The following is a 25,636-nucleotide window of genomic DNA, read 5'->3' as shown; positions in this document are numbered from 1 at the left end:
CAGAGATTGACCCAATAACAAAAAAAAAAAAAAAAAAAAAAAAAAAAAAGCATAGCACAAGACACATAGCACTAGGCAAATACTGGGTATTCTTATTTTTAATGATCAACTTTATTTTTCTTTCTGTTTCCCTAACATGAAGACATGGCTTCCATATTCTTCAGTTGTAGTAGAAGTACTATTGCCTCAGGTGATCCTTACAACTGTGGAAGTCAATTAATTAATTAATTAATTAATCAATCATTGATTCTGGTCAGTGTCCCAAATACGGTCAGATGACAACAGCATTGGCCCCCAGGAAGCCACCTTCATGACTGCTATGAAGTGTTCACCTGAGTGAATTTTCCCAGCAGATAGTTGATAGTAATCCAGCCATAGGCACCTTCTTCTTGGCCAGTGATGATCCTGGCCCCCTGGAAGTCAAAGTAGTAGTTGCTAAGGCTACTCGACACTTCATCCAGGACACTTTTGGCCAATTGTTCATTTTCCATTCTATGCAAAAGAAGAGGTGAGGTTAGCATTTTTGACTTAATAATTATACTTACTCATTTCAGCCAGTGCGTCCATGCAAGGATCCTAAGATGTAAATTATAACACAATGGAATAAATGTGGGGATGCTCACATGTGGTTGTCAGAGGAACTCTCTGTTTTTGAGAAGACAGGGCTAATATTTGGTTCTTTCTCTCCAAATCCAACTCCTTCCAATTCTTAAGAAGATAGATATCCTAAAATATCATTTTTCCTGTTGTTCTCTAGTTCAAAAAATATCAAAGGTTTTTAAAGTGACTATGATGGTGGTAGTAGCTAGATATTGTCTCATCACCACACCCTACAGCTGATGTGTTTTATATGTATTAGCTATTATTATTGTTAGCCATTAGTGGGAGCTCCTGGTTGTTTACACAGACTCTGCTTGAGATTTTTAATTCGGGCTATAATAGAAAAGGTGGCAAATGACCAGGAGCAGATACTCAAATCTCCCTTGCTACCAGACTAAGGAAAAAAATCTTCTTCATATTAAAAGTTCTTAGAGATCTTGAAACCTAAAAAGGAGTTTTCCAAGGTTTTCATAGTGAAGATGGGATGCAATTACTTTCAAAATTGAGGCTCTGCAATTCTGAAAGCCTCTGGTGGTGGTGGTGGCAGTGGGGTGCTACCATCTAACTATAATCTCTCATCTGAATGACATCCACATCTACCTTTCATCCCTAGCTTTACTCTTCTCTAGTCCTTCTCCAGCAGTGGTACTAATCATAACATTCTTAAATGGCTTCCATTATATCCAGATAAACTCCAAACTTCCTAGCATGGCCTACAAGGCACTCTGTGGTCTGGACTCTGACTTCTTAGAATCCTATATGCAACCTGTAACTACCAGGCACGTGACCCTTGGTGAATACTTAACATTTGTAACCCACAGCTTCATTATCTTGTTTATAATAGTTAATAATATCTCTCACTTCATAGAGCCATGATAATAAGCAAAGTATGTTAAGTGCTTAGCACAGTGTTAAGAACATAGCAAAGTCTCAAAAATATGATCTATATTATTATAAAATATGGTTACAAAATAAGATTACAATATGGACCCTTATCTTCTATCTATGTAGGTATTCAGTCTTCTGACTGCATCCTCATTTCCTGCATTTTCTGGCCTTTGCATATCCATTAGAATGCAAACTCTAGGAAGTCAGGAACTTTGTCCTGTTCTGTGCTATAATCTTAGCACTCAAAACAGTGCCTAACACAGAATAAGTTCCAAATAAAAGTTTATTACTAGATGCATGTGCATGTCTCCCTGACCCTCTGACCCATCCTCTCTTCTGACACTTCTTTCTGCCTGCAGTGTCTTATCCTAGGCAGCACCAAGTGCCCCCCCAGAAGCTCTAAGCATTCTTCTAGAAAAAAAAATTGATAAACCTGTATGGAAATTCTGGTTTCCTTGAGGACTGAGTCACCTACTGTAATATTCTAGGCAGTATTCATGACATAATGAATGAATGAGCAAGTAAGAAAATAATGCATACAGGTACCAAGTCGTGGCAAATTAAGAATGTACCAACTGCGATTAGTTGTCTTGGGATATCTATGGGTCTCCTCTAGTCTTCCTTCGCCAAGACACTGACTACATCTGTATCCCAACTCTCAAGCACATAGAGTCAATCTTTTCTTTTCTCTTCACCTTGAGTTCCCCATGGGGAGATAGGCAAAGCTTTTTTACATACTTAAAATCTTACTACTGTGGTATGCACACTCTGAGTTTTGGAGTTTCACTCACATTGAAATTTTCTTTCTTAGATGTCGACTTTGAGAGAGGTAGAATCTGAGGGGTTAGGGAAATGTGGCCCTCTCCTATAACTTCAAAAGTCTTTACACTGCTTCTAATACTTAGCCACTTTTGGTCCCTACATGCTGCTATACCTGAGCAAGCGCATGCCTGCTGTAGCTCCCAGGTAAATAGGTGTCTCATGGTGCAGGGACTTTGGAACCACATTCTTGGACTTTTCCATACATTCAATCAGGTATGTTTCTAGATCTTTTAATTTATGAGCATATTTTGAGATTCCAGGACCTAGAGGAAAATATAGAAGATGAAAAAAATGTATAGGACGTACCTTGACAATATTACAGCAAAATATGATGCAGAATGAGTGAATACAAGAAAGCAGTTTTCTGATGTGCTATATATTAGGTTGTTATTCTTTGAGGGTAACATTTTTATGGGTTTCAATCTCAGTTCTGTCATTATTTTTTCTCTTCTTTTATTGGTACATTTTAGATATACGATACATTTACATTCATCATTGGGAACTTGTACCTATACATGATGTATCTTGGCTCTTATTTTTTTCCTCATTCCCCTGCCCTCCCCTTCAACCCCTCCACCCCTCCCTATTTGCAAAAGCTTTGCCCCCATTTATTTCTTATCTCATATTTTTTTCTTTCTCCTACCCCTCCCACTTTCCCTACGCCTTAGTACCTTTTCTTCTAGCATTGATTGGTGTGATTTAACTTTCAGCTCTTGGGCTGTCAAACAGCCCTATACCAGACAAGTACTCAACAACTTCACCACTAGATGGCGCAATTTCACATTCAATTATGTAACATCTCCGCTTCATATAGGGATCTCACAGATAGGTACACTATTGACTATTTTGGATAATTCTTTTACTAAGTTGTAATTAATAACATTAGTTCCTAAAAGACCTAAATAAACATGATATTTAGAACTGAAAATAAGCACCAGATCCACCGATTCTCTGAAAAGACAGAAGCCGCTCCTAACCAGCTATGTGATCACAGCCAGTACCCTAAAATTTCTGAGGTAGTTTCTTCCTTTGTTAGATGAAATGGGAATAGAATCAATGTCTCTTCAGTGATTTTTCCACTCCAATGCCCTGATGCTCTAGTAAGATTGTTTTTCCCGTTTTAGAGAAGAATTCACTGTTGCTATAGAGAGGATTAGAGCCAAGATTCCCTAAGTTTTTGAAGTTAACATTCTCATCTCACAATAACTATTACATAGTGCTTAATAAGGAGTATTCTTTTAAGATAATTATTCAAATAACTTAAAAAGATCATTCAGAGGTTTTAAATAGTCTGTTTATTTAAATATAAGGAGAAAATCATGTCTAAATTATCAGCTATTTTGATTCAGATAATCTGTCCTTAAATGTTTGGTTAACTTTCTTTTGAAAGGGGAAAATACTGTATTTTTTAGACACTCATGCACTCATGGGATGTGTCTTGAAAGAAAGACATCTGCTAGATTAAAACCCAAACTTTTAAAAATGGAAGGCGGTGAATTAAATAGAAGCCAATAAAATGAGGGATTGGGATCGTAAACTACGTAAGAAGTATTGTCTCAGTATTGGTTGGACCAAAGTCTCAGGGTACCGGGATATTGAGTAGAATGATTTTCTCTCTTGAAAACATCTCCTCTCTGCTACTTTGTTGACAAATAAAAATTAGTAGAACCGTACAGGCCATCAGACTAAAATTCAATTATTTTCTGGAATATAAATTATCTGACTGAAAATAAACGGGATTCCTGGCTGAAAAGGCCAAGAAAGATAACAGTCAGAGATTGTGGTGCAACACAGAAATGTCTAGTCATGGTTAGGTGGAGGGAGTGAAGAGAGCTAAACTGTCAACAACCTCCTTGGAGTGTAACCTTAAAACAGACTAGAAAATAAATCAGTATGTAACATGGTGGTTTAGAGTAGCAGGAAGCCTGGGATGTACTTAGGAGACCTACATTCTTATCCTGGTTCTGTTACTACTTGCCAGGAACTAATCTTTCAGGTTTTTGCTTCCTTCTCTAGAAAACAAGATTTAAATGATCCATTAGGTCCCTTTCTTAGCCTAAGAATCTCTGATCTGGTCTTTCCTGCTACATGAAGGCCGAAGGCTTTAGAAAGTTTCTTGCAAGCTGTAGATTAGAGGACAAAGATTGAGAAAGCAGCAATTCCCTGGACCACCAGCAGTTGTACTTGGGAACACATTAGAGATACACATTCTTAGGCTTCCTCCTAGATCTGACTCAAGAACTCTGTGCTTGCGACTCTGTGGGTGCAGGGTGATTCTGATGCAGTTTCAAGTCTAAGAACCACTGGCTAAGACATGGGTTTTAAGTCAAGCAGGCCTTGGTTTGCAGCCCAGCTCCATTACTGACTAGCTCTAGTGCCCTTAAAAAGTAGTATTAGCCTTTCTCACTGTTGGTACTCTCATTTTTAAAAAATGCAAATAATACTTATGATATGATTTTTATATTGATAAAATAAAAGCAGCAGCTTCACTGTGTTCTTCATTTGACTTCCTATTCTTAGGGTTTCCTCTTTTCTTTCTTTGTACTTGCCATGCACCTCTCATGTTTCTTTTCCCCTTGCTTCATCTTACCTTTTAATTTACATTCTTCTATCTGATACACCACCCCTGTGTCATTCTCCTTTTCAGCTGGCCACTTGTAGATATACAAATTTGTGTGAGAAGAGCCTGCATCCAGCACAATCCCATACTGAGGGCAAAACAAAATTTAAAAAAATTATCAGTATCACATCATTATTCTCCATATGCAGTTTGCAACAGGAAAGAGAAAAGGATGAGAGTTTTCAAAAGCATATGGGTAATGTACAGTTTTTTTTTTAAGTATTTTAATTTGAGAGGGACATTGGGTAGGGTGGGAGGCTGGAAGGGTGGAGTTATCCTGATCGAAAGAGTTACAAGGATACCCATTAAGATGATTTCTTAATGCTGGCTGCACATTAGAAATATTCACACCTTACCCAGGGCAAGGCTTGAGAAATTATTTAGAAGCTTTGTAGGTGATTCTAACGTGCAGTCAGGATTCAGATACACATGCTGAAGTAGCTGACACACTATGGAAGGAATAGAAAGCCTTCATCCAGTAGCTCTCAAACTTGTCTACACATTGGAGTCACCTGGAGAACTTCAAGAACTGTCAGGTCCATGTCAGACCCCCAGATGTTATGATTTAATTGGTTTGGTATGTAGCCTGATCTCGGGAATTTTTGTGAGATCCCATGTAGTTCTAACGTGCAAATAGTTTGGGAACCACTGAGTAAATCCACTGACGGTTACACAGCCACAAAAAACATCTTTATCTAATTTTAGTGTAGAGAATGTGGAGTTTTATTTTAAAAAGAGACAAAGAAAAAGTACATTTGCTTTTAATTATGAATATAACTATCTAAATTATATCTAATACATCTTAAAAGAATATATAAACTTGTGTTTCAGTTTTTAGGACTAGGAAATATTAATGGAAGAAAGTAAGTGTGGAGAAGGGGTTTTTCTAAAAAAGATCTAGATAGGCAGAAGAGAGAGAACAAAATCAACCTGTCATATTTTATGAGTGCATTAAGCATATCTGGCAGGTATTACAGGAAACTTTGATCTAATCTCTCAAAACAATATTATAAAGTATGCACTAGTTTTACCCTTCCTACATATGTGACAAACAACAGATTAAGTACTTTACTCAATATACACAGCTAATAGGTGACAAAGCCTGAATTTAAATCAGAATCAGACTCAAGACCTTATGCTTAAGATCTTATACTGAAACACAGATAGCAAGGGCTGGGAAATAATTTTCAAATTGGTGCTCCCTTTTAAGGACATTAAAACAAGAATAACTATAATGAAGAGTGCCGATTTTAAATGTGCGCCTCTGTGAATTTCTTTTTTTGTTTGTTTGTTTGTTTGTTTGTTTTCAAGACAGGGTCTCACTATGTAGTTGAGACTGACCCTAGTCTCAAACTCACAGCGATCTTCCTGCCTCAGCCTCCCAGGTGCTGGGATTACAGGCATGCACCACCATACCCGGCCCTCAGTGAATTTTTGTATATATGCATATCCAAATAACTACCACATTGAACATTTTTTAGCCTCCAGCAGGCTTAATAATGCCATTCTCAATCATTTTGCCCTACTGCCTTGATTTCTGTGACCATGATTGAATTTTTTGTTTTGGGGGGTGTGTGTGTGTATGTGTATACCTGTGGGTGGCACTGGGGTGAGGGTCTTTGCACTAGTCTATATCCCAAGATCTTTTTGAATTTTGAGATAGGCTCTCCATAAATTGCTAAGTTGTCTGGGCTAGGCTTTTACTTGCTATCCTTCTACCTCAGCTTTGCAGATTGTCGGTATTACAGGTATATAATGTGCTTGGCTTGCCTGATTCTGAACTGCAGTAAATGGTACTCATAAAATGCATCTATGCTGTGTCTAACTACCTTACATTATGTCTGTAAGATGCGTTCAAACTATATGTATCAATAGTTCATTCTTTTCTACTGCTGTAGAGCTATTTCATTATATCTCTACATTATGTTTTCACCCATTCTATTGTTGATAAATATTTGACTTGTTTGCATTTGGGGGCTATTGAGACTATAGCTACCAGAAACGTTCTTGTACATTTTACTTTGTTGCAACAAACACATTTCTTTGGATATCTTCCCAGGAGTAGATTGCAAATGCCCATTTTGATAAACTGATACTCACTTCTGGTTATATCCTTGAACTTAATCAGGGAAAAACTCAATGGTTGGTTAATGACATCTTCCATGGGCTTGTGGGGATATGTACATGTACTTTTTATCATTCCTATACAAGAGAGAAACAAGGAGGAAAGAAAGTAATTGGAGAAGCAAAGAAAAAGGAACAGAGGAGTCACTTCTGAAATGTGAGCCAACCCTTGTTATATTGTTCTTTGTTGCACATTTGAGCTGTGAAACTCAAAATATGATCTGTCACATGGAGGAAAATATATATTCCCTTGTATTATCTTCCAAGAATCTCCAGAAGAAAAAGACAAGAATGGATAAAGAGACTCCCTTGGGCCACTGCAAGCTAAAGGTAGAGGCTCTTGAATCAAACTATTTAATTTCATGAGAGATTAGAAAGTATCACTGTGCAGATCTTGAAAGGATCCTTGACCTTCTATAACTTCCAGTGTTCACTGCCATATAATGACAACAGGGAGTCCCTCTCGTAATTACTGGTACACTCTTGGGAAGCAAAGAGCCCTGGGCACAACAAAGAAGCCAGCTGAACAGACTCCTTTGTAGCTAGGTTTGCAGTGAAAGAAAACCCAGAAATGATTTAGGTGGTGGCCACTGCAGGCAGAGAGGGATGCTGACTGAGGTCTGAGGCCTTTGGCCCCATGGGAAACCTCTCAGGGTGGAGAAAGAAACTCCAAGTTTACACAGTAGAAATTTGTGTTACTCCCTATCAGAGCCCTTGAAATCTTGTCAAAAAATGTTCCAACAGCAGTAGTATATGATAAAAACTAAGGAGGCAGCAACAGCAAGTACCCTTTATCTGGAATCAAGACATTTTATTTTGTCTAACTTTGTTGACATGAAAGTTACCCCTCTGATAGAACAAACGTACCAGCGTTGTTTTTATTAGCTTCCTCAAGGCCTTATACTGTGAGGTATAAATAAAATAAAAGCTTTTAAGTGAGTTTTGTTTGCAACTATTTATGAAGTGAGTAGTGTGCATTATAACAGAGAAAACTGAAGGTATTTCTTGTGTATGTAGCACACTGGAAGGCTAACCTGTTGAACTCTGCCAAACAATTTTTGGGGTGGTTATTTTTGTTTTTGTTTTCTATCCTGGAATTGAACCAAGGGCTTCACACATGCCAGGCAAGTGCTTTATCACTGAGTTCCATTTCCAGCTCTCTAAAATGTTTTGCAGACAAAAGTTGGCATCCCTTCTTGAGATGTAGATAAATCTTAATGATCTGAAATTTCTCAATTTGAGCATTCATGTCTTTCATAGTTACAATGTCCACCTGAGCCCAGGTAGCCACTTTTTCTCTCTTTCCACATTATTTTCCAACATGTATTCCAAAATGTCCAAGGCCTGCAAGGATCTGAGCAAATAAATCTTCCAGAACTTTGGAGAATGTCCATTACCTAGTGAATCAGTGAAGTCTGGCAGCAGAGAAACCCACTGTTTTTGTACTTCATATATAAAGTAGTTCTAAAAAGCCCTTCTATGTCCTTTATTTCAAAGAAATAAATTAATGTTTAGGTTGTAAGGGAAAGATTTGATATTCCCTTGTTATTTCAGTATTACTTTCTATTTTAAGAGTACTTAAAGAAAAGAAAATAAAGGGGGAAAAGACATTTAAGATTTCATATAAATATTTGTATTATTAATAAAATAATAAACTATTACTTTTATTCATTTCCTTATAGGCTTTTTAAATGTGCATTTTAAAATGTAGTTGTATTCTTACTGCATACAATTTTGTCCTAACCTAGCTTTTGATCATGCACATGATTTCAGTGATTATAAGTGATTTTCATGAGCTATACTGCAGGAACAGAAGTGGTGATACAGAAAGAAGAACAACAGAAATTACCCTTTTTGGCTGACAGGGCCACCAATGCAGCAGTTCTTATGAAGACCTGGAAATCTGGGCAGCAATGGACCCTGAGCTCACTGAGACTGGAGGCCACTTGGAGGTAGGGCAGGCCCTTCCAAGGATGTGAATAATCCTATCTACCCAAATTCATAGTTCAAGACTTCTGAGAGGGGCCAGGAATTTAGCTCAGTGGTTCTGCTGCCTGCTTCACAAGCGCAAAGGACCTGAGTTCAATCCTTAGACAAGGAAATACAGAGAAAACTAGAGTGTCCGATGGCTGCTTCCTTGCAGAAATGAGATGTTGAACAGTTTTGTTGGAATCTCCTCATTCAGAAAACACCTCCTATCACATTGGCCTGCCGGCTGTTGCTCACAGGCCACATGGGCTTCTGTTCCAAGGTCTTTGCTCAGAAAGCCCTTAACCTGAGGTCCCAGCCTTCTCTTATCTCCACAAATTAGAATTTTTTCACCTAATCAGAATGCCTGTATTTTTCCTCTAAAGATAGTGTTGAGCCCATGATGTAATTCCATATTTAGGGGCTATTTGGTTAATGCCTGTCTTTAGATAGTAATTTACCATGGCATTTCCAGCATCCTCCATGGTGTATCCTCCTATATTTTAGGCACAGAGAAGGAATTCAGCAGATAATTATTGAATCAAATGAATGAAAGAGGGAGCTTTGGAAGCATATGGCTCCTAAGTTACTTCAAACCCTAAAAGAAGTTGATACTTTAATATAAAGTGGTACCTTTAGGGTATTCTGCATGCCTCCTCAACAAGTACCTCATGAACCAAGTGTTGTGGTTTGCCTTTCCCCTCCAATACTAATGAGTTAGAGACTTAATTACCAATGCAATAGCTCTGGAAGATGGGGCCTAATGTGAATGTTTAGGACATGAAGGATCTGCTCTCACGAGTGAATGAATGACACAATACAATGAACGTTCAGGAGTGAACCTGCCCACTTCCAGCCTACTACTATATGAGGAATATGGTTTTCCCCTGAAGAGTAAATGCTCAGTGACTACTTTAAATGAATGAATACATAATATCGTGCAAAGGCCCATGAAACGTAGTTCTTGTCATCAATGCACTTATAGTCTAGTAATAACTAGCCAAGTAAACACGCCCATATAAGAAAGAATTCTTAGAGTGTTATGTCCAATGTGCCGCAGCTCTGACCCTGTAAGGCTGAACCCAAACTGACTGGGGAGAAATAAAACAAGACTGCATAATCAGCACAAACCAAACATTCCAAGTGCAAATATCTCTGTTATGTTTAAAACATTCATTTTCAGAAACAAATACGGTCTATATTTATGGGTTCTATCTCTCTACAGATTCAACCAGCTGCAGAGCAAATATATTTCAGATTGCATGTGTATTAGTCATGTACAGATGGGTTTTTTCTTGTCATTGTCCCCAAAACAGTACAGCTTAACAGTTATTTAGATAGGACTTACATTGTATTAGGTATTATAAGCAATTCAGAGATAACTTAAAGTACATGGAAGGATGTATATAAGGCAATGCAATGAATAAATATTTCACTTTATAGAAAGGACTTGAGCTTCCACAGATTTTGTTATCCATAGGAGATTCCTATAATCAATCCTCCCCAGATAGGGATGACTGTGCATTTATTCCAATAATTACCAAAAAAAAAAGTTTAGGAACCCATGATATTTGAGATGACCCTGGTACTAATTTATAAATCATATAATAAAAATAATTTTTCCTTTATATTTTATAAAATGTTTTAATTATACACCTTATTCATTCAACTTACTTTTGAATTATTTCAGAGATATTATCATAGTATATTTCAAAGCAGCAATGTCCAATAGAACTTTCTGCAGTGATGGAAATGTTCTATTCCTGAATTGTCCAATATTTGACTCTAGTATATGCAACAAGCTTTACTAAAATTAGTATATAACCTCAAAAGTTGCTTGTTTCTATATATGAAATTATATTTGACTGGGCCAATGACTGCTTTTCACATACACATGCCTTTTATTTAAAGAATGACAAAGATTTTGTTCCATTTTTCTAGGCTAACCTAACAACATAGAAGCATGACAGACTTGAAGACCACTGTGAATGAAGGAAGTCATCCATGACCCCAAGTATTCACTGCAAACAAGAGCTTAAGTCTGCCATGGATTTTTCCCCCCAGGCAGTCCTGCTCTCCAGTGATGCAATACTGAATATTCAAAAAGGTCAAATCAAGAAGGCAGTCATGTACTTTTGGAACTAGTAAACAAATAGCACAACCAAGATGTTATGAGGCTTCAACTGTGAGTGAAGTTTTGCCAAGAGAACCAACATCACTCAAGATTAAAAGGCAAGAGACCACCAATTAGATGGCATCATCTTTCCATCCTGACAAAGTGGCTGCTGTACACAGGCCCACTGGGTTGACTCGTGCAACAAAAAGATGCCAATGTAATACCACGCCTTTGCTATACAACAAATGATTTGGATGCACGACAAAAGTTTTTTGGGTCTGGCATGTGCATCCATCCTTCCAGGCTTACAGTTCACCATCTTTATAAAAGAGAATATACTTCCACATATGTGTGCTAGGACCTCCACGGTCTGGTTAACTTTTAGGTACGTCACTGCCCACATGTATAGACATGCTCGACAGCACATTCATATCCTCTGTGCAATACAGACTTGTTCACTATCATTTCAGTGGAATATTTACAAAGTAATTATTATAAATGTACTGCATGCTTTTAAATTAACGATGAAATAAAATACTGTCCATATTACAAAAAAACTTGGGAGATATTCATGTCTAAAATTTTACTTGGATGAACTGGAAAGAAAGCAGAATATGTCACATAAAGTTAATGACCTTAATGATTTTTATATATTAGCTCTTCAAAGGTAGAAATTTAACAATAAATCTATCCATCCAAGAAAGAATTCATTTCAAATAACTATATTTGCTATATGTATATGTATATGTATGTGTATATGTATATGCTATACTTGCTATATGTATATGTTCTCTTATTTTTTAACTGATTTGGCTGTTTTAATATTTTTGGAGAGAAGAAATATGTCTTTTGCACAATCTCTGACTTTGAAGTGCTTTATGTAAAGATGTTTCATATGTGTTATTGTTTGGCAACAGTGATAATAATTAAATCAAAAAAGAACGCAGTGTTGTAATTCATCCGTGATGAAACAATGAGTATGAAGATAGTACTAGATCACAGAATATCAGCATAGTCCAAAAAAGGCCTTGACAAGGTAAATACAGCATTTATCTCTATTAATAGAGTATTGACTTAAATTTACTGAATAATCATGAAGACAATTATCTTAACACCACTAATTAATTCAAGACATTTCTTCTTCTAGAAAGAGCATCTGATTTCATTTTATTCCCCTCATCCAATAGGAACAAGTCAATACTTGTTCCTGGGCTTCTAGAAGCTCAGTCCCCTGTATAATTTACCAGAGTCCTTCCTTTCTCATCCTATCCAGGCCCTTCTGTTACACACATATACACACACAGACACACATGATTTCACTTGCCTTAAAATTTTCTGGCAATGGTTTGTTCTGGGTCAGCCCCACAGCGATCAAAGCTATCACAGCAATGATAGAGGAGAAACCAAGGATTGCCAGGATATTTTGGGAGCAAAATCTTTTCACATTCGAATCTAAAACCAAAATCATAAGAGAAAATATTAACAAGAAACCAACGAACAATGATTTTCCTCCTCTTTCTGTCTAGTCTTGTGATGGCCATCTAGAGACATTAGACACTTTTTTTTTGGTACTGGAGATTGAATTTAGGACCCTGCACTTTCAAGGCAAGGTGGTGGCACCACTGAGCTAAATCCCTGGCCCAGAAGACACTAGACATTTTTTTTTTTAAGTGTGTCTTTATCCATGAAGCACTTTCAAAATAATTGGGAAATAATTCAAGAACAAATGGACCTGTCTGTATTGTGATGAGGGCCAGATTATTGGTTATAGAAGGAAACACAGACAAAACTAGGACACTGATCAGATTTGGAATGATCAGAAAAATCTCAAATTGGTAGTTTAGTAGATAATATGTGTATATCAAAATACACTAAAACAAAACAAAAATAACATAATTAGACCTCATTTTAAAAATTTACCGCAAAATGTTTATTAAAAAGTACTAAGTATATACAATCAAACATCAAATTCCACCACTCTGTGACATTTCCTGGTTTAACATATCCTTCATATTTCAACTACCTTTATGTGGTATGCAATTGGTAATAGCCTAGAGGCTGAGGAGTTTTAAATATTTTAGACTATCACATTATCCTGTTCTTATTTTCACCTTGTCAAGGAACATTTTAAAAACTCCAGTAGAAGAAGTGCATAAAAGTTACTTCAATTGGATTTAAACAGATATAGAAGAAGTGAACAGGAAATCAAATGGCTGCACCACTCCCTCCATTCTGATAACTCAATTTCTTCCTCACTCAACTTCCCAAATTATCCTTAGATTTTCTCTTGGGTTTTGAGAAAGAAGAATAGGCTAATGTAATAAAGAAGTACATGGGTTGAGGCTTGTCTTTCAGAAATTTACACTTATCTAAGGACAGAGGTGGGACCAAGACAACTAAAAGAGCAATCTAGGTCTTTTCTTCCTCTCTCCCTCTTGGTGAGAAGTGGCTAGCTAGGCACTGCACTGGGAATCCCTCCTCATGCTCTTGAGCAGAATCTTGGACTTTATCCAAAGAACTATAACTGTGTGTTTCCAGACTTCACCAATTCACAGAATCTTGAACCAATGTTTATGTATCAAACAGTGCAAAATCTAGGATGAAAAGTTTTAGCAACACCATTATCTATTGCTTGCAAACAAGGAACAGTAAATGAGATATACAGACAGTATATTTGCCTTCTTCCTTCACACAACAGCCTCCATTTTGTTCAGATACTTTCCTCTCTCCCAAGCTCAAGCATGGTCCTGATCAGTCTGTGTAATCTCATTCCCTCCCTAGCAATTGGTTCCACAATGGGTACCTACCTAATTAGGGCCTGAGAGAACCTGGAGAAAGTCTGCTGGGGGCAGGACTAGGAGAAAAAAAGATACATTCTCTATTCTTCTAATTGTCCTTCTTGGCCAGTATCTAGTGATACAGATGGAGAGAACCTGAATCTTTGCTGGCACTTTGAGCTACTAAGTCACCAACTCTGAGCCTATTCGCCCATAAAACTTATATTTTGAAACCGGATTTTAATTACTTGAAGCTAAAACATTCAGGTACAATGAGTGTAGCAAAAATGTCTTCTTTGATGCTAGCGCTATCCAATCTGGAAAAACAATAACCCTAAAATTCCCCATCTCGGTTACCAAAGTTCTGATGTTGACAAACACACTTCTAACAAGCATGTGTTTTGGATGAACATTTTAAAGGTATATTTATTTACTACTTTTATTTTCATAAATGACAAGTTTGTTATCTCATTTTCCTTCCATGTCTACATAAGCATTACTCTTAGCATCCAAATTACTACAGTAAGAAAGACTGATACAATCTCTGCTCTTTGAAGTATACAGTCTACTTAGAAGATATCTAAACCAGAGAAGGAGCGTGTAAACAAGTGATTACAGGTCACAATGTATTTAAGAAGAAATTCAAACAAAGGAAAATGATAAAGTAATGTAGCAGATGTGGGGAGGGGGAGGGATTGAGGGTTGAGAAAACATCGCTGAGAAGTTAACATTTGACCTGAGACCCAAATAACAGGAAAATAGCTGTGAGACGGAGTAAGAACATTCCAGCACAAGGGAACAGAAAACTGCAAAAGCTCTAGATGGGAGCCAACATAACATAACCATAACTATTACTTTTACTTCCTTTGCCTAATAAGAATACTTGCTAACTTCTTTTTTTATTACAGAACAGCTGAACCCACACTTTCATCATATTCTTATTAAAGAAATGACAAATGAAGTTAAGGAAAAACTTTAGGAAAGTCTATATACAATTTTTTAAAATCTTTATTACCAAAAAAAGGCTAAGTTTGATTTTTCAGGTGACCAACTAGATCATGCAGAGAATACTATGTCTTTCATGGACTATATGGTAGGCAGTTTCCCAAAGCCCTGCTTATATAGAGGAAGCCAGACTCTTCTTAAGAAGTGGTGCTAGATGTGGAGGTCTAGACTGATGTATTCAAAACGAGTTCATACAAAGGGAACCACTAATGTGGGGGTGTAGCTCAGTGGTAGAGTGCTTGCCTAGCATGCAGGAGTCCTGGGTTTGAGCTACAACATTGCAGCAGACACAAAAGAAGAGGAACCACTTAAATTACTGCCACCTTTCAGACTGCGCAGAAATCTTTCAGATCCTGTAACTACTGCAGGCAAGTTCTATTATGGAAAATTTACATTGACTATCTTCCCCCAAAATGCTTTTCATCTGACTTACAGGTAACAGAAATGTGGTTTCTATCATACAATGTAAAATGGTACCTCAAAACAAACAAATAAACAAACAAAAACACCGTTTAAGACACAACTTGACTAAAAGCATCCAATGGCAAAGTGTGGGGTCATTTTCCCTTTTGATTTAGCTCACTATACTAGAGAATTCAAAGCTTCCATCTCTTTTCATTTTTCTCCCGTGAAAAGTGAGAGAGTCAGGTAATAACCTGACAGACAAAACTGAAAGAAATTCAAGCTTTAAGAAAACACAGACTGATTTCAAGGCAATCAGGTCAGAAACATATGCACCCACACACACCACTCGTCCTTGACATATGCACACCCATGTTTATAGTGGCCCAGTTTGTAATAGCTAAAACTTGGAAACAGCCCAATTGCCCATCAGTTGGAAACTGGATAAAGAAGGTGTGGTTTTTCTATAAAATGGAGTACTACTCAGATGTGTAATAGAAAACTTGGAAACAGCCCAATTGCCCATCAGTTGGAAACTGGATAAAGAAGGTGTGGTTTTTCTATAAAATGGAGTACTACTCAGCAATAAAGAATGAGAAACTAGTCATTCATCCTTTTAATTCTTAGAGAAACAGCTATCCATATGTGTTGTTAAAATCTTACTAAAGTGAAAATTAAAAATATTTTATTGTGTCCTTAGTAAAAATCCTTTTGTACAGGAAAATTCCATCTCTATTTTATGACAGCAAAACTATACTATCATGATACATTAATCCATTAATAAACATCTTTGGGGTATTGACAGAGGTTAGTAATTTCAGGCAAAAACAACGAAAATTTTGTGGTCTAAATCCAGTGCAAATGACTAGATTCAAATTTGTTCCAATTTTTGAGGGGTCATATCAGTACTAATCTTGGCCTGCCACATACAGAACAAAACAGCATGTGTGAACAAGTGCTGGTGAACAAACATCAGAAGAGTGTCATGGTCCCTCCTGTATTTAATATAGTCTAGAACAAGCCCTGAAACTCAGTTGGATGGGTCCCAATTTGAACTTGCCATTTGCCCAACTCTGAGAGTCAAAATTTCCCTCCTATCTCTGCCACCTTCCTTCAGTTCCATCAAAGGACACATATCCAGGTGGTTTTCATATTCAGGGACTTTAAGGTCCTTTCTCATTGCTTTATCCCAGGGCCCTAGACCTACTTCTTCATACATACATTGATATCCACTCCCCACCTGTTCCTATCACCCATATTTTATATCTGATCTTCCATAATAGCCCTTTCTAGAGATCCTGCCCTTCCTAGTTCTCTCCTTAACAGAATCTACTCTTCACGTAGCCGTAGGATCTTCTATAATTGAGGCTCTTCCTAATCAAGAACCTATGGTAACTTCCTGCTGTTTGTTCTGTTGGTGTCCAACATCAGAATGCCTGACATTATGACCACTAGAATGTAAGCTCCCTGGGGGCAGGAACTTTTTTTTCTGGCTTGGGCTTGTTCATGGCTATATCCTGTGATGAATGAATACATCTTGTATTGTCTGAATTGTTTTTGTGTGAAACAGCCTTCACTTGGAATTCCATTCTCATTCTCTACCAAGTCTTTTTTCTTGCCTTCTTAAACACCAATTGCAATAGCTATGTTTCCCTTTGTACCCTGCAAAGGTTAATTATTCCATTAGTCTTATCTTCATGTGTTCCTTCTAGATACTAAATTGTTTGAACCACTTCAGTTTAAACATTTTACAGCTGAAGTGGGGGCTATTGTTTACTTATTCTTTCACTTAGTCATTGAACAGTTATTTACTATGCACTAGAGTTCTCTAGGTCAGTGATGGTGAAACTTCTAGAGATGAGTGCCAAACCCACTTAATTATCACACAGTGCTAACACTGCAATTAAACCTGCAGAGAGAGGTTTTAGTTTAGAAAGACAACTCATACATTAACATCTTTCATCTTAAAAGAAAAACATAACACACATGCCATAAGTTTGCCACCACTGGATTAAGCTCTAAGTTACAGCAGTGAAGAAAATCATCTTCATGGTGCTTTGCATTCCAGTTTGGAAGAAAAGACCATAAACAAGATAATCAAGTATGGCCAGGTATGGTGGCACATAATTGTAATCTCAGCATTTGGGAGGCTGAGGACAAATGCTCCAAGTCCAAGGCCAGCTTGGGCTACATAGTGAGTTCAAGGCCAGTCTGAACTATATAGTGAGACCCTGGCCTATAAGGCCCTGAAAAATCCCAGTAAAAACTTTGGCTTCCATTGACTTATTCTAGAGTAATTTGTATTGTCTGTGCCCAGCACCTTAGAGGTGAACAAGGAACCATCAAGTGGCAGTGGCTAGTAAGAATATGGCTTGTAGGGCAGCATACCCCTGCCTTTTACATGATGATAAGGTGCTGAGGCTACCTCCAATGAGGTCAGATGACAGGATGACAAGGGCAAACAGAGTCAAGAGTGGACAGAGCCTGGCTCATTTAGGGTGGAGCTTATGCCCACACCAGGGCCGTGAGGAATAAACAAACATCAATATCACATGGGGCAGTCTTTTCAGTACCTCCTGGGCTCTTCGATGGCTCACCACTGGACAGTCTTTGCTGAAAGTTCATGATCAGGAAACATCACTAAGCCAACAATTGCTAGGATACATCAGCAGAAAGCCAAAATTCTTCTGGGGAATGTTTCATGCTACAGTACACTCCAGAGACACATTTTTAGTATCTCTGATTCTCTGTTTTCTCACATGTAAGATGAGTCATAAAAGTATCAATTGCATAGAGCTATGTAAGATTCAGTGAGCTAACAATACTTAACCTATATTTATAGCTCTTACTGTATTCCAGATTCTACTCTTAGAACTTTAAATAATAGCATGTCTACTCCTCGGATTATAGTGAGGCTTAAGTTACTTTAACTCTCAGTATAATCCATTGAAGATTATAAATAATTTAGCCACTATAATATTATGAAGTAGATATACTATTATCATCATTTGTGCAGAACGTGTTTAAGTTTCCTAGACCTGCTACAACAAATTGCTATACACTTGGAGGCTTAAAACATGGAAATTTATTCTCAAAATTTTGGAGGCCAGAGTCCAAACTAAAAGTGTCATCAGAACTGTTAGGGCTTATATCTAGGTGTCCCCCCAAAAGCCTCATGCAGTCATAGGTGGGGCTTTTCAGAAATGGCTAGATCTACAGTGTGTGATTCTGGGTCCAAGGGTATATAATTACTAAATTATCCCACCATTGGTTTGGCATAGTTCTGTGTAGGATCAAGGGTGTCCCACCCTGGGTGTGAGTGCTACTCACCCTAATGGTGTGTAACCTGGATAAGATATAAGGAACAGAAAGAGGGTACCTGCTTGTTTTGTTGCTTGTAGACTGTTGACTTAATAACTTCTGCCTTACGCCTGCCATGAACTGTTTCTTCTCTGCCATGCCCCTCTGCCATGTCACCCTGCCTTGAAGCCAGCCAACTATGAACTGAAACCTCTATAAACTGAGATAAATAAATCTTTCCTCCTTTAATCTTAGGTATTGAGTATTTTGTCTCAGCAATGAGAAAATCAACTAAGACAAGGGCCATATTTCCTCCAAGACTCTGGAGAATACTCTTTTCTTGCATTTTCCAGCTTCTATGATGCTTGACATTCCTTGACATTATGCCAACCTCTGCCTTATCTGCACATGGTCTTTTACCCTGTGTCTCTGAATGTATATTTCCCTCTATTTTCTCTAATAAAAACATTCTATTATCCTGCTTTAAATCCAGATGATAGCATTTCAAGATCTTTAATTTAATTACAACTGCATAGACCCTATTTCCAAATGAGGTCACACAGAGACACTATTATTATCATCATTTACACTTTACAGATGAGGAAACTGCATCACAGAGAAGCTAAATAATTTACCCAAATTACACTGACATAAAATGTTAAGCCAAGAATTAAACTTAAGTATCCTCTTCCATAGCATAGGCTATGGAACTACCACCCTCCTCTACCCCACAAGACCAAGTCTTACTTATACAATGCTTAGAGGCAAAATATTGTATGTGGTAGCCAATTCCATCATCTAGAAATACAAAAATGATTTTCACTGGGGATTTGGCTGGAGGGATTATCTAGCCTTCGCCACCAATGTTCTAACTTTGAAAATCACCAGAGTCTTTGATCCTAGGAGTCAAAAGTTTAGTGAAGTGAAAGAAGCTGAGGTTGTCGTTCTCAGGAAGATTAAGGGACTCTCCCAGACATACCTCTTACAAAAGGCAGAAAAGTGCTTTGATTCTAGTCATCTCTACTGTAATGCTTTCAACCACTGTCTTGTATGAGAGGCAGATACAAATTATTCAGCTTCATTTCATCTCAGTTGTCCAAGTTCTATTCAAATAAAAAGGCCTTATTCTATTTACACCATCATATTTCTCCAACTAATCAATCCAGAGTCAAATTCAGGGGTCAAGTTCACTTTAATTTATTGGGTTTATTCTTGTTTGTGTTAGTTAAGGAAGGCAATACAAATATCAATATAAACACAAAAGCTAAAAATGAACTTCAAGGCACCAATGATTATTAGTTAGCTAAAAGATCAAAGAAAGGATAGGGAGAGAGATAAGATGACTTAGGTGTATTAGGTGCTTTTCTTGCTGCCATAATTGGCTGGTTCCAAGGCAGGGTGGCTTGGCAGAGAGGTATCACAGAAGATAAAATGGTTAATGGCAGAAGAAGGCAAAAAAAATCAAGGGACGTTAACAGTGTCTCCCTGCCCCTTTTATCTTATTCAGGTTACTTAGAGCAGGTAGCACTCTCACCCTTAATCCTAGTGCCCTTCAGCCTAGCATTATGCTATGAGTCAATTCCAGCATCTCACACTCTAGATCCAACCACCTCTGAAAAAGCCCCACCTATGATTGCATGAGGCTTTGGGGGGGGGACATCCAGACACAGGCCATAAAACTAGGGTTGGGAGCACCAGGCAAGAACAGAGAGCCAGAAAATATGAAGGAAGGGGAGAGGTGGACTAAGAAAGGAACGAGAGGTAGAGAGATATTAAATAGCCCATGTCCTGTCCCACTAATCTTTTGAACCACAGACCTCAGAGAAATTACTGGCGTTTATTTATGATCTTTTATTTCTATCTTTGAAATGTCAACTCGCTGGTTATTCTCATTTCACTTCATAGCTCTTTAGCTAGAAAAAGAGTATTTATCTTAATAAAGCCTGGCTGATATTGAGTGGACCACACAGTCTCAGCTTTGGCTAGGTAGGCCCTATCTTGCTTGGGACATCGAGGCAGTGGAGATGGGGTTGGGTGCAGAACAAGCTCTCCTGCAAATTTAATTCTGCCTAACCCCCAGGCTAACCTCCCCACAGACTTTCCTTTGTGGTGCACTCTGTTCAGATTACCAGCCATAACTGTGGTTGCACTTGGTTATGTCTGACTTCAAGAATGTTAATGATTGCAAAAATCAAATGCCAACAGAGACTCTGTGTGTGGGAAATAAGGAAGCAAGGAAGGAGTTCCCTACCCTCACTCCTCTTCTCCTTACTTCTTCCCATCACAGCACCCACTCTCTTCACCCACAGCCCTTTGGCTTCCCCTGAATTCTTTTATCCATAGATTATACTGAGAACAAAAGGCTTTTGTGGTCATCATCAAATCCCATGTTTAAGTATGGGGTTGGCAGGAAGTAGGATTGTTTCTGGCAAAGTGATATCACTAAGACTACAGGGAGGAATTCCCTGTGTTCCAGCCAAAAGGCATAACAATGTGGTGTATTGATGGTCTCTGTGATAAGTACATTGCTTCCACTAAATTCATCTTTTTCCATATCTCAAATTTAAAAATGGTACCCTGGGGACTCTTTCCTCTCTCAGTGGCAGCTGCATCTACCAATAATCTGTGGTTATTTTCAATGAGAAATATTGAAGAAGTCAATTACTGTCCATGCATTATTAGTGTGGAGCAATAGTAGAAGCAGCACGAACTGGTTCAGGGTTGCCTAACCTTAGAATCCCTTGTTTTCTGTGTCTTGCATGCATAGATCCTTTCTGTAGAAATAGTCAATAAATACATGGAAAAATGTTCAACATTACTGGCCATTCAAGAAATGATGTGAAACAACATTAAGATTCTGTCTCACTCCAGAAAGAATCCCTATCACCAAAAAATCACCAATGACAAATGCTGAAGAGGCTGTGGGGGAAAAAGAACCCGTTTTCATTTTTTTTGTTTGTTTTTTGTTTTTTGAGACAGGGTCTCACTATGTAGTGAGACTGACCTGGAACTCACTATGTAGCTCAGGCTGGTCTTGAACTCACAGCGATACTCCTGCCTCAGCCTCCCAAGTGCTGGGATTACAGGCATGTGCCACCATGCCCGGCCAACCCTTCTTCATTTTTGGTGAATGTATAAACTGGTACAAACAATATGGATGTCAATATGGAGATTCCTCAAAAAACTAAAAATAGAAATTCCATTCGACCCAGCTATTCCCCTTCTAGGTAAATTCCTGGAAAAGTTCAAGAATTAATATCACAGTGTTGAATGTACATCCATGTTTATAGCAGCAAAAATCATAATAACTAAATCTTGGAAGCAGCTTATATGTCCATCAACAGATGAATGGATAGAGAAAATACAGTATTTATACACAATGGAGTACTACTTTGCCATAAAGAAGGATAAACAAGTCATTTTTAGGAAAATGGATGTACATTATTACTATAATGTAAAATGAAGTACATCAGATACACAAGCTTAACTATCACATGGTTTCTCTTATGAGAAACTCACTATATAAATAAAGTGTAACACAAAAGGCAGATAATAGGGAAAAAGAGAAGAAAAAAGTTACTGTAATGCAGCATGGACAATATATATGAAGATATACCTTGATTAAGTATAATTGTCTTATATGTTAGTATAGCTGTTAATCTGTATTTATAATTAAACTGATATAGATTCACACAATAAATGAATGAGTCAGACATGTACTAGTAAAAATACAAATGTTTTGAAAGTGTATTATAGTAAAAGATGCATTATCCTTAATCCTTCTCAAAATACTCCCCATTGGTTCAGACACACTATACTAGCTTTCTGGACACTTTCTGATGCAGTTGTAGATGTCCTCTTCTGTGTGAGTCTTTAGGAGTTGTGATTAAATATGGTAAATGCCACTGCCAAGGGATTCAAGGGAAAGGTGGGCCTAAAAAAGCATAGCAGTGCTATCTTCACCATCTTATTCACTGACTCTGGCGCTGTGCAATGCCTGGATCTTCCCAAAGGTCAAAATGACAATGTGGGGTACACATTGCCAATTTTGGACTTCAAGCCACAACAGCGCAACTAAACACTCAAGAAAGAGCACTTCAAGAACCTCTTTAGTAAGTGGCAAGAATGATGGAAGAGGTGTGTTAAAGTAAGACGGAATATTTTTAGGGGGATTAATGGCAATGTGTCTTTTACTGTAATAAATTCTTAAAATTTCATTGAAAATATTCACTTTTTATCATACATTACATATCATATCTTGATCATTTTTTATCTTTTCCCCTCATTCTCATCTGTACCCCTTCCCCAGATGCCCTTCCCTATTGAAAGTGTCTACCTTCCTGTTTCCTGTAATTATTCTTTTATTTTTCTCTTTGCTTATATTTTTAGTTTCTCATGTAAGAGAAACCATGCAATATTTAACCTTCTATATCTGGTTTATTTTATTTAAAATTATGTCCTCAAAACCCATTCATTTTCCTATGACTAAAATTTATCCTTCTTTATGACTGAGTAGTACTCCATTGTGTATATATCACATTTTATCTATTCATCCATTTATAACCATCTAGGTATTATAAATTGCAATGCTATAAACATGGGTAGCATGTATCACTGTAAAATGATTTCTTTAACTCTCAGAAAGATACCCAGGAGGGGTATAATAAGTTAAATGGAATTTCTATGTTCAATTTTGGGGGAATCTCCATACTGATATCTATACTGGTTATACTAGTTTACATTCCCACCAGCAGTGAAAAAGAGTCCCTTGTCCCCACATCCTTACCAGCATTTGTTGTTGTTTGAGTCCTTGATTGATAGCCATTATCAGGGGTAGTAAGATAGAATCTGTCTTGTTTTGATTTGCCTTTCTCTAATAGCCAAAGATCCTGAACTTACTGGCTATTTATTTGTACTCCTTCCTTTGATAATTTATGTTTTTTTTCAATTTTTGATTAAGTCTTTTGTTTCAAGAGGTCTATTTTTTTTAGTTCTTTATACGTTTTAGATATTAAAAGGAATACATTTTACCCATTCTATACATTACCATTTCATTCTGTTGATTGTTTCCTTCATTATAAAGAAGGTTTTTGGGGGGATACCTACCAGGGATTGAACTCAGGACCTTGCCCTTGTGAGGCAGGTGTTGGAACCACTGAGCTAAATCTCTGGCTCTTAAAAAGCTTTTTGATTTAATTCAATCCCATTTGTTGATTCTTTGTATTGTTTTGAGGTAGTTGATATCTGTTTATAAAGTTCTTGCCTATGTCTATGTCCTCAAGCATTTTTCTTATTTTATCTTTAGCAGATTCAGAGTTTCTGTTTTTATATCTAGGTCTTTCATTCTTTTAAAGGTGATTTTACTACAGGGAGAGAGATACAGGTCTAGATTCATTCTTCTGCATGTGGATAACCAGTTTCCCTGGCCCCATTTGTTTTGTTTTTTTTTTTCCTCATTGAGTTTATTGGTACATTTTAGGTATACAGTACAGTTACATTCATTATTGGGATCTTGTACCTTTTTCCCATTTGTTAAAAGGTTGTATTTTCTCCAACATTAGTTTTGTGTCAAAGATCAGATGGCTAATGATGCATGGGGCTGTTTCTGTTCTACTCTATTCCATTGGTCTATATGTCTATTTTTGTGCAGGTACTATGCTGTTTTTATTACTATATCTTTATAAATAAAATCAATAAGCCCTTAGTGAAATTTATCTAATGAAGGAAAGAAAAAGCCCATATTGATGCAATTAAAAATGAAAAAAGCAAAATTACAACAGAAATCACTGAAATCCAGAGAACTATAAGAAACTATTTTAAAAAACTTATATTCTAATAAATTAGAGAATCTAGAAGAAGTGGATAAATTCCTAGATGTATACAATTTAATAAAATTGAACCAAGAAAATATAAAAATCCTGAATAGACCAATTACAGGTGATAAAATTGAAGCAGTAATACAAACTCTACCAAGCAAGAAAAGTCCAGGACAACAATGAATTCACTGCTGAATTTCATGAGAATTTCAGAATCCAATAATTACCCCAATACCAAAACTGGATAAGGATTTGAGAGGGGAGAGAGATGGGCGAGGAGAGAGAGAGAGAGACAGAGAGAGAGAGAGAGAGAGAGAGAGAATATGAACTATAGGTCAGTATCACTGATGAACATAGATACAAAAACCCTCAACAAGATACTTGCAAACAAAATGCAGCAAATGATTTAAAAGATTATACATCATGACCAAGATGGCTTCATCCCAGGGATACAGGATTGTTCATATACTTAAATCAAACATAAAAAGATTAAGTGTAAAAACCACATGATCAGCTCAATAGGTATAGAATAGGCCTTTGACAAAAATAGAGCATCCATTAATGATTTTTTAAAAAAATACCTTGACAAGCGGCCAGGCGTGGTGGCACACGCCTGTAATCCCAGCACTCGGAGGCTGAGGCAGGAGGATTGCTGTGAGTTGGAGACCAGCCTGGGCTACATAGTGAATTCCAGGTCAGTCTCAACTACTTAGTGGGACCCTGTCTCAACAAAACAAAACAAAACAAAACAAAACCCTGACAAAAATAAGTACAGCACAACCTTATCTCAAAGTAATAAAAACCATTTATGACGAGTTCTCTGCCAACATCTTACTAAATGAGTAAAAGCAGTCAGCTTTTCCTCTAAAATAAGGAACGGGACAAAGGCATCTACTCTTATATCTCTTGTTCAAATAGTACTCAAAACTTTAGCTAGAGCAATCAGGTAATTTGTATTTCTCTAAAGGCCACAGATACTGATTTTTTGTGTTTTTTTGTTTTGTTTTGTTTTGTTTTTTTGGTACTGGGGGGATTGATCTTGGGCCTTTGAGCTTGCGAGGCAAGTGGAACATTTTTTTCATATATTTGTTGACCATTTGTACTTCTTCCTCTGTGAAATATTGGTTGATTTCTCCTGCCCATTTCTTCACTGAGTTTAGGTAGACTAATTTTTCTTTAGTTCTTTATATTTTCTAGA

General features: G+C 37.3%; 1 protein-coding gene and 1 long non-coding RNA gene across 9 annotated transcripts in view; one reads left to right on the top strand and one right to left on the bottom strand.

Moving 5' to 3' along the window:
* Entpd1 (ectonucleoside triphosphate diphosphohydrolase 1) overlaps positions 1 to 25,636 on the bottom strand; it is a 140,773-nt gene that overhangs the window by 21,698 nt on the left and 93,439 nt on the right. For 6 of the 8 annotated variants that reach the window (XM_010620874.3, XM_033761300.1, XM_010620875.3 and 3 more), the window contains 4 exons: positions 12,463 to 12,590; positions 4,901 to 5,018; positions 2,423 to 2,573; positions 333 to 492 (listed from right to left, as the gene is read on the bottom strand). In XM_010620874.3, coding sequence (XP_010619176.1) covers positions 333 to 492; positions 2,423 to 2,573; positions 4,901 to 5,018; positions 12,463 to 12,590 — 557 coding nt within the window. Of the gene's footprint in view, positions 1 to 332; positions 493 to 2,422; positions 2,574 to 4,900; positions 5,019 to 7,030; positions 7,118 to 12,462; positions 12,591 to 17,895; positions 18,039 to 25,636 lie in introns of those variants that run through there. The other 2 variants (XM_010620873.3, XM_019207035.2) reach the window with 2 other exon arrangements.
* LOC104859965 lies at positions 7,276 to 11,602 on the top strand. The gene is made up of 3 exons (XR_779518.1): positions 7,276 to 7,384; positions 8,862 to 9,006; positions 10,964 to 11,602. It is a non-coding gene; the product is annotated as an uncharacterized LOC104859965 (long non-coding RNA).

The sequence above is a fragment of the Fukomys damarensis genome, unplaced genomic scaffold (assembly GCF_012274545.1).
Source record: "Fukomys damarensis isolate Sample0158 unplaced genomic scaffold, DMR_v1.0_HiC HiC_scaffold_8, whole genome shotgun sequence".
NCBI lineage: Eukaryota > Metazoa > Chordata > Mammalia > Rodentia > Bathyergidae > Fukomys > Fukomys damarensis.
The sequence above is the reverse complement of the archived record's forward strand: the minus strand, read 5'-3'. Positions and strand labels throughout refer to the sequence as shown.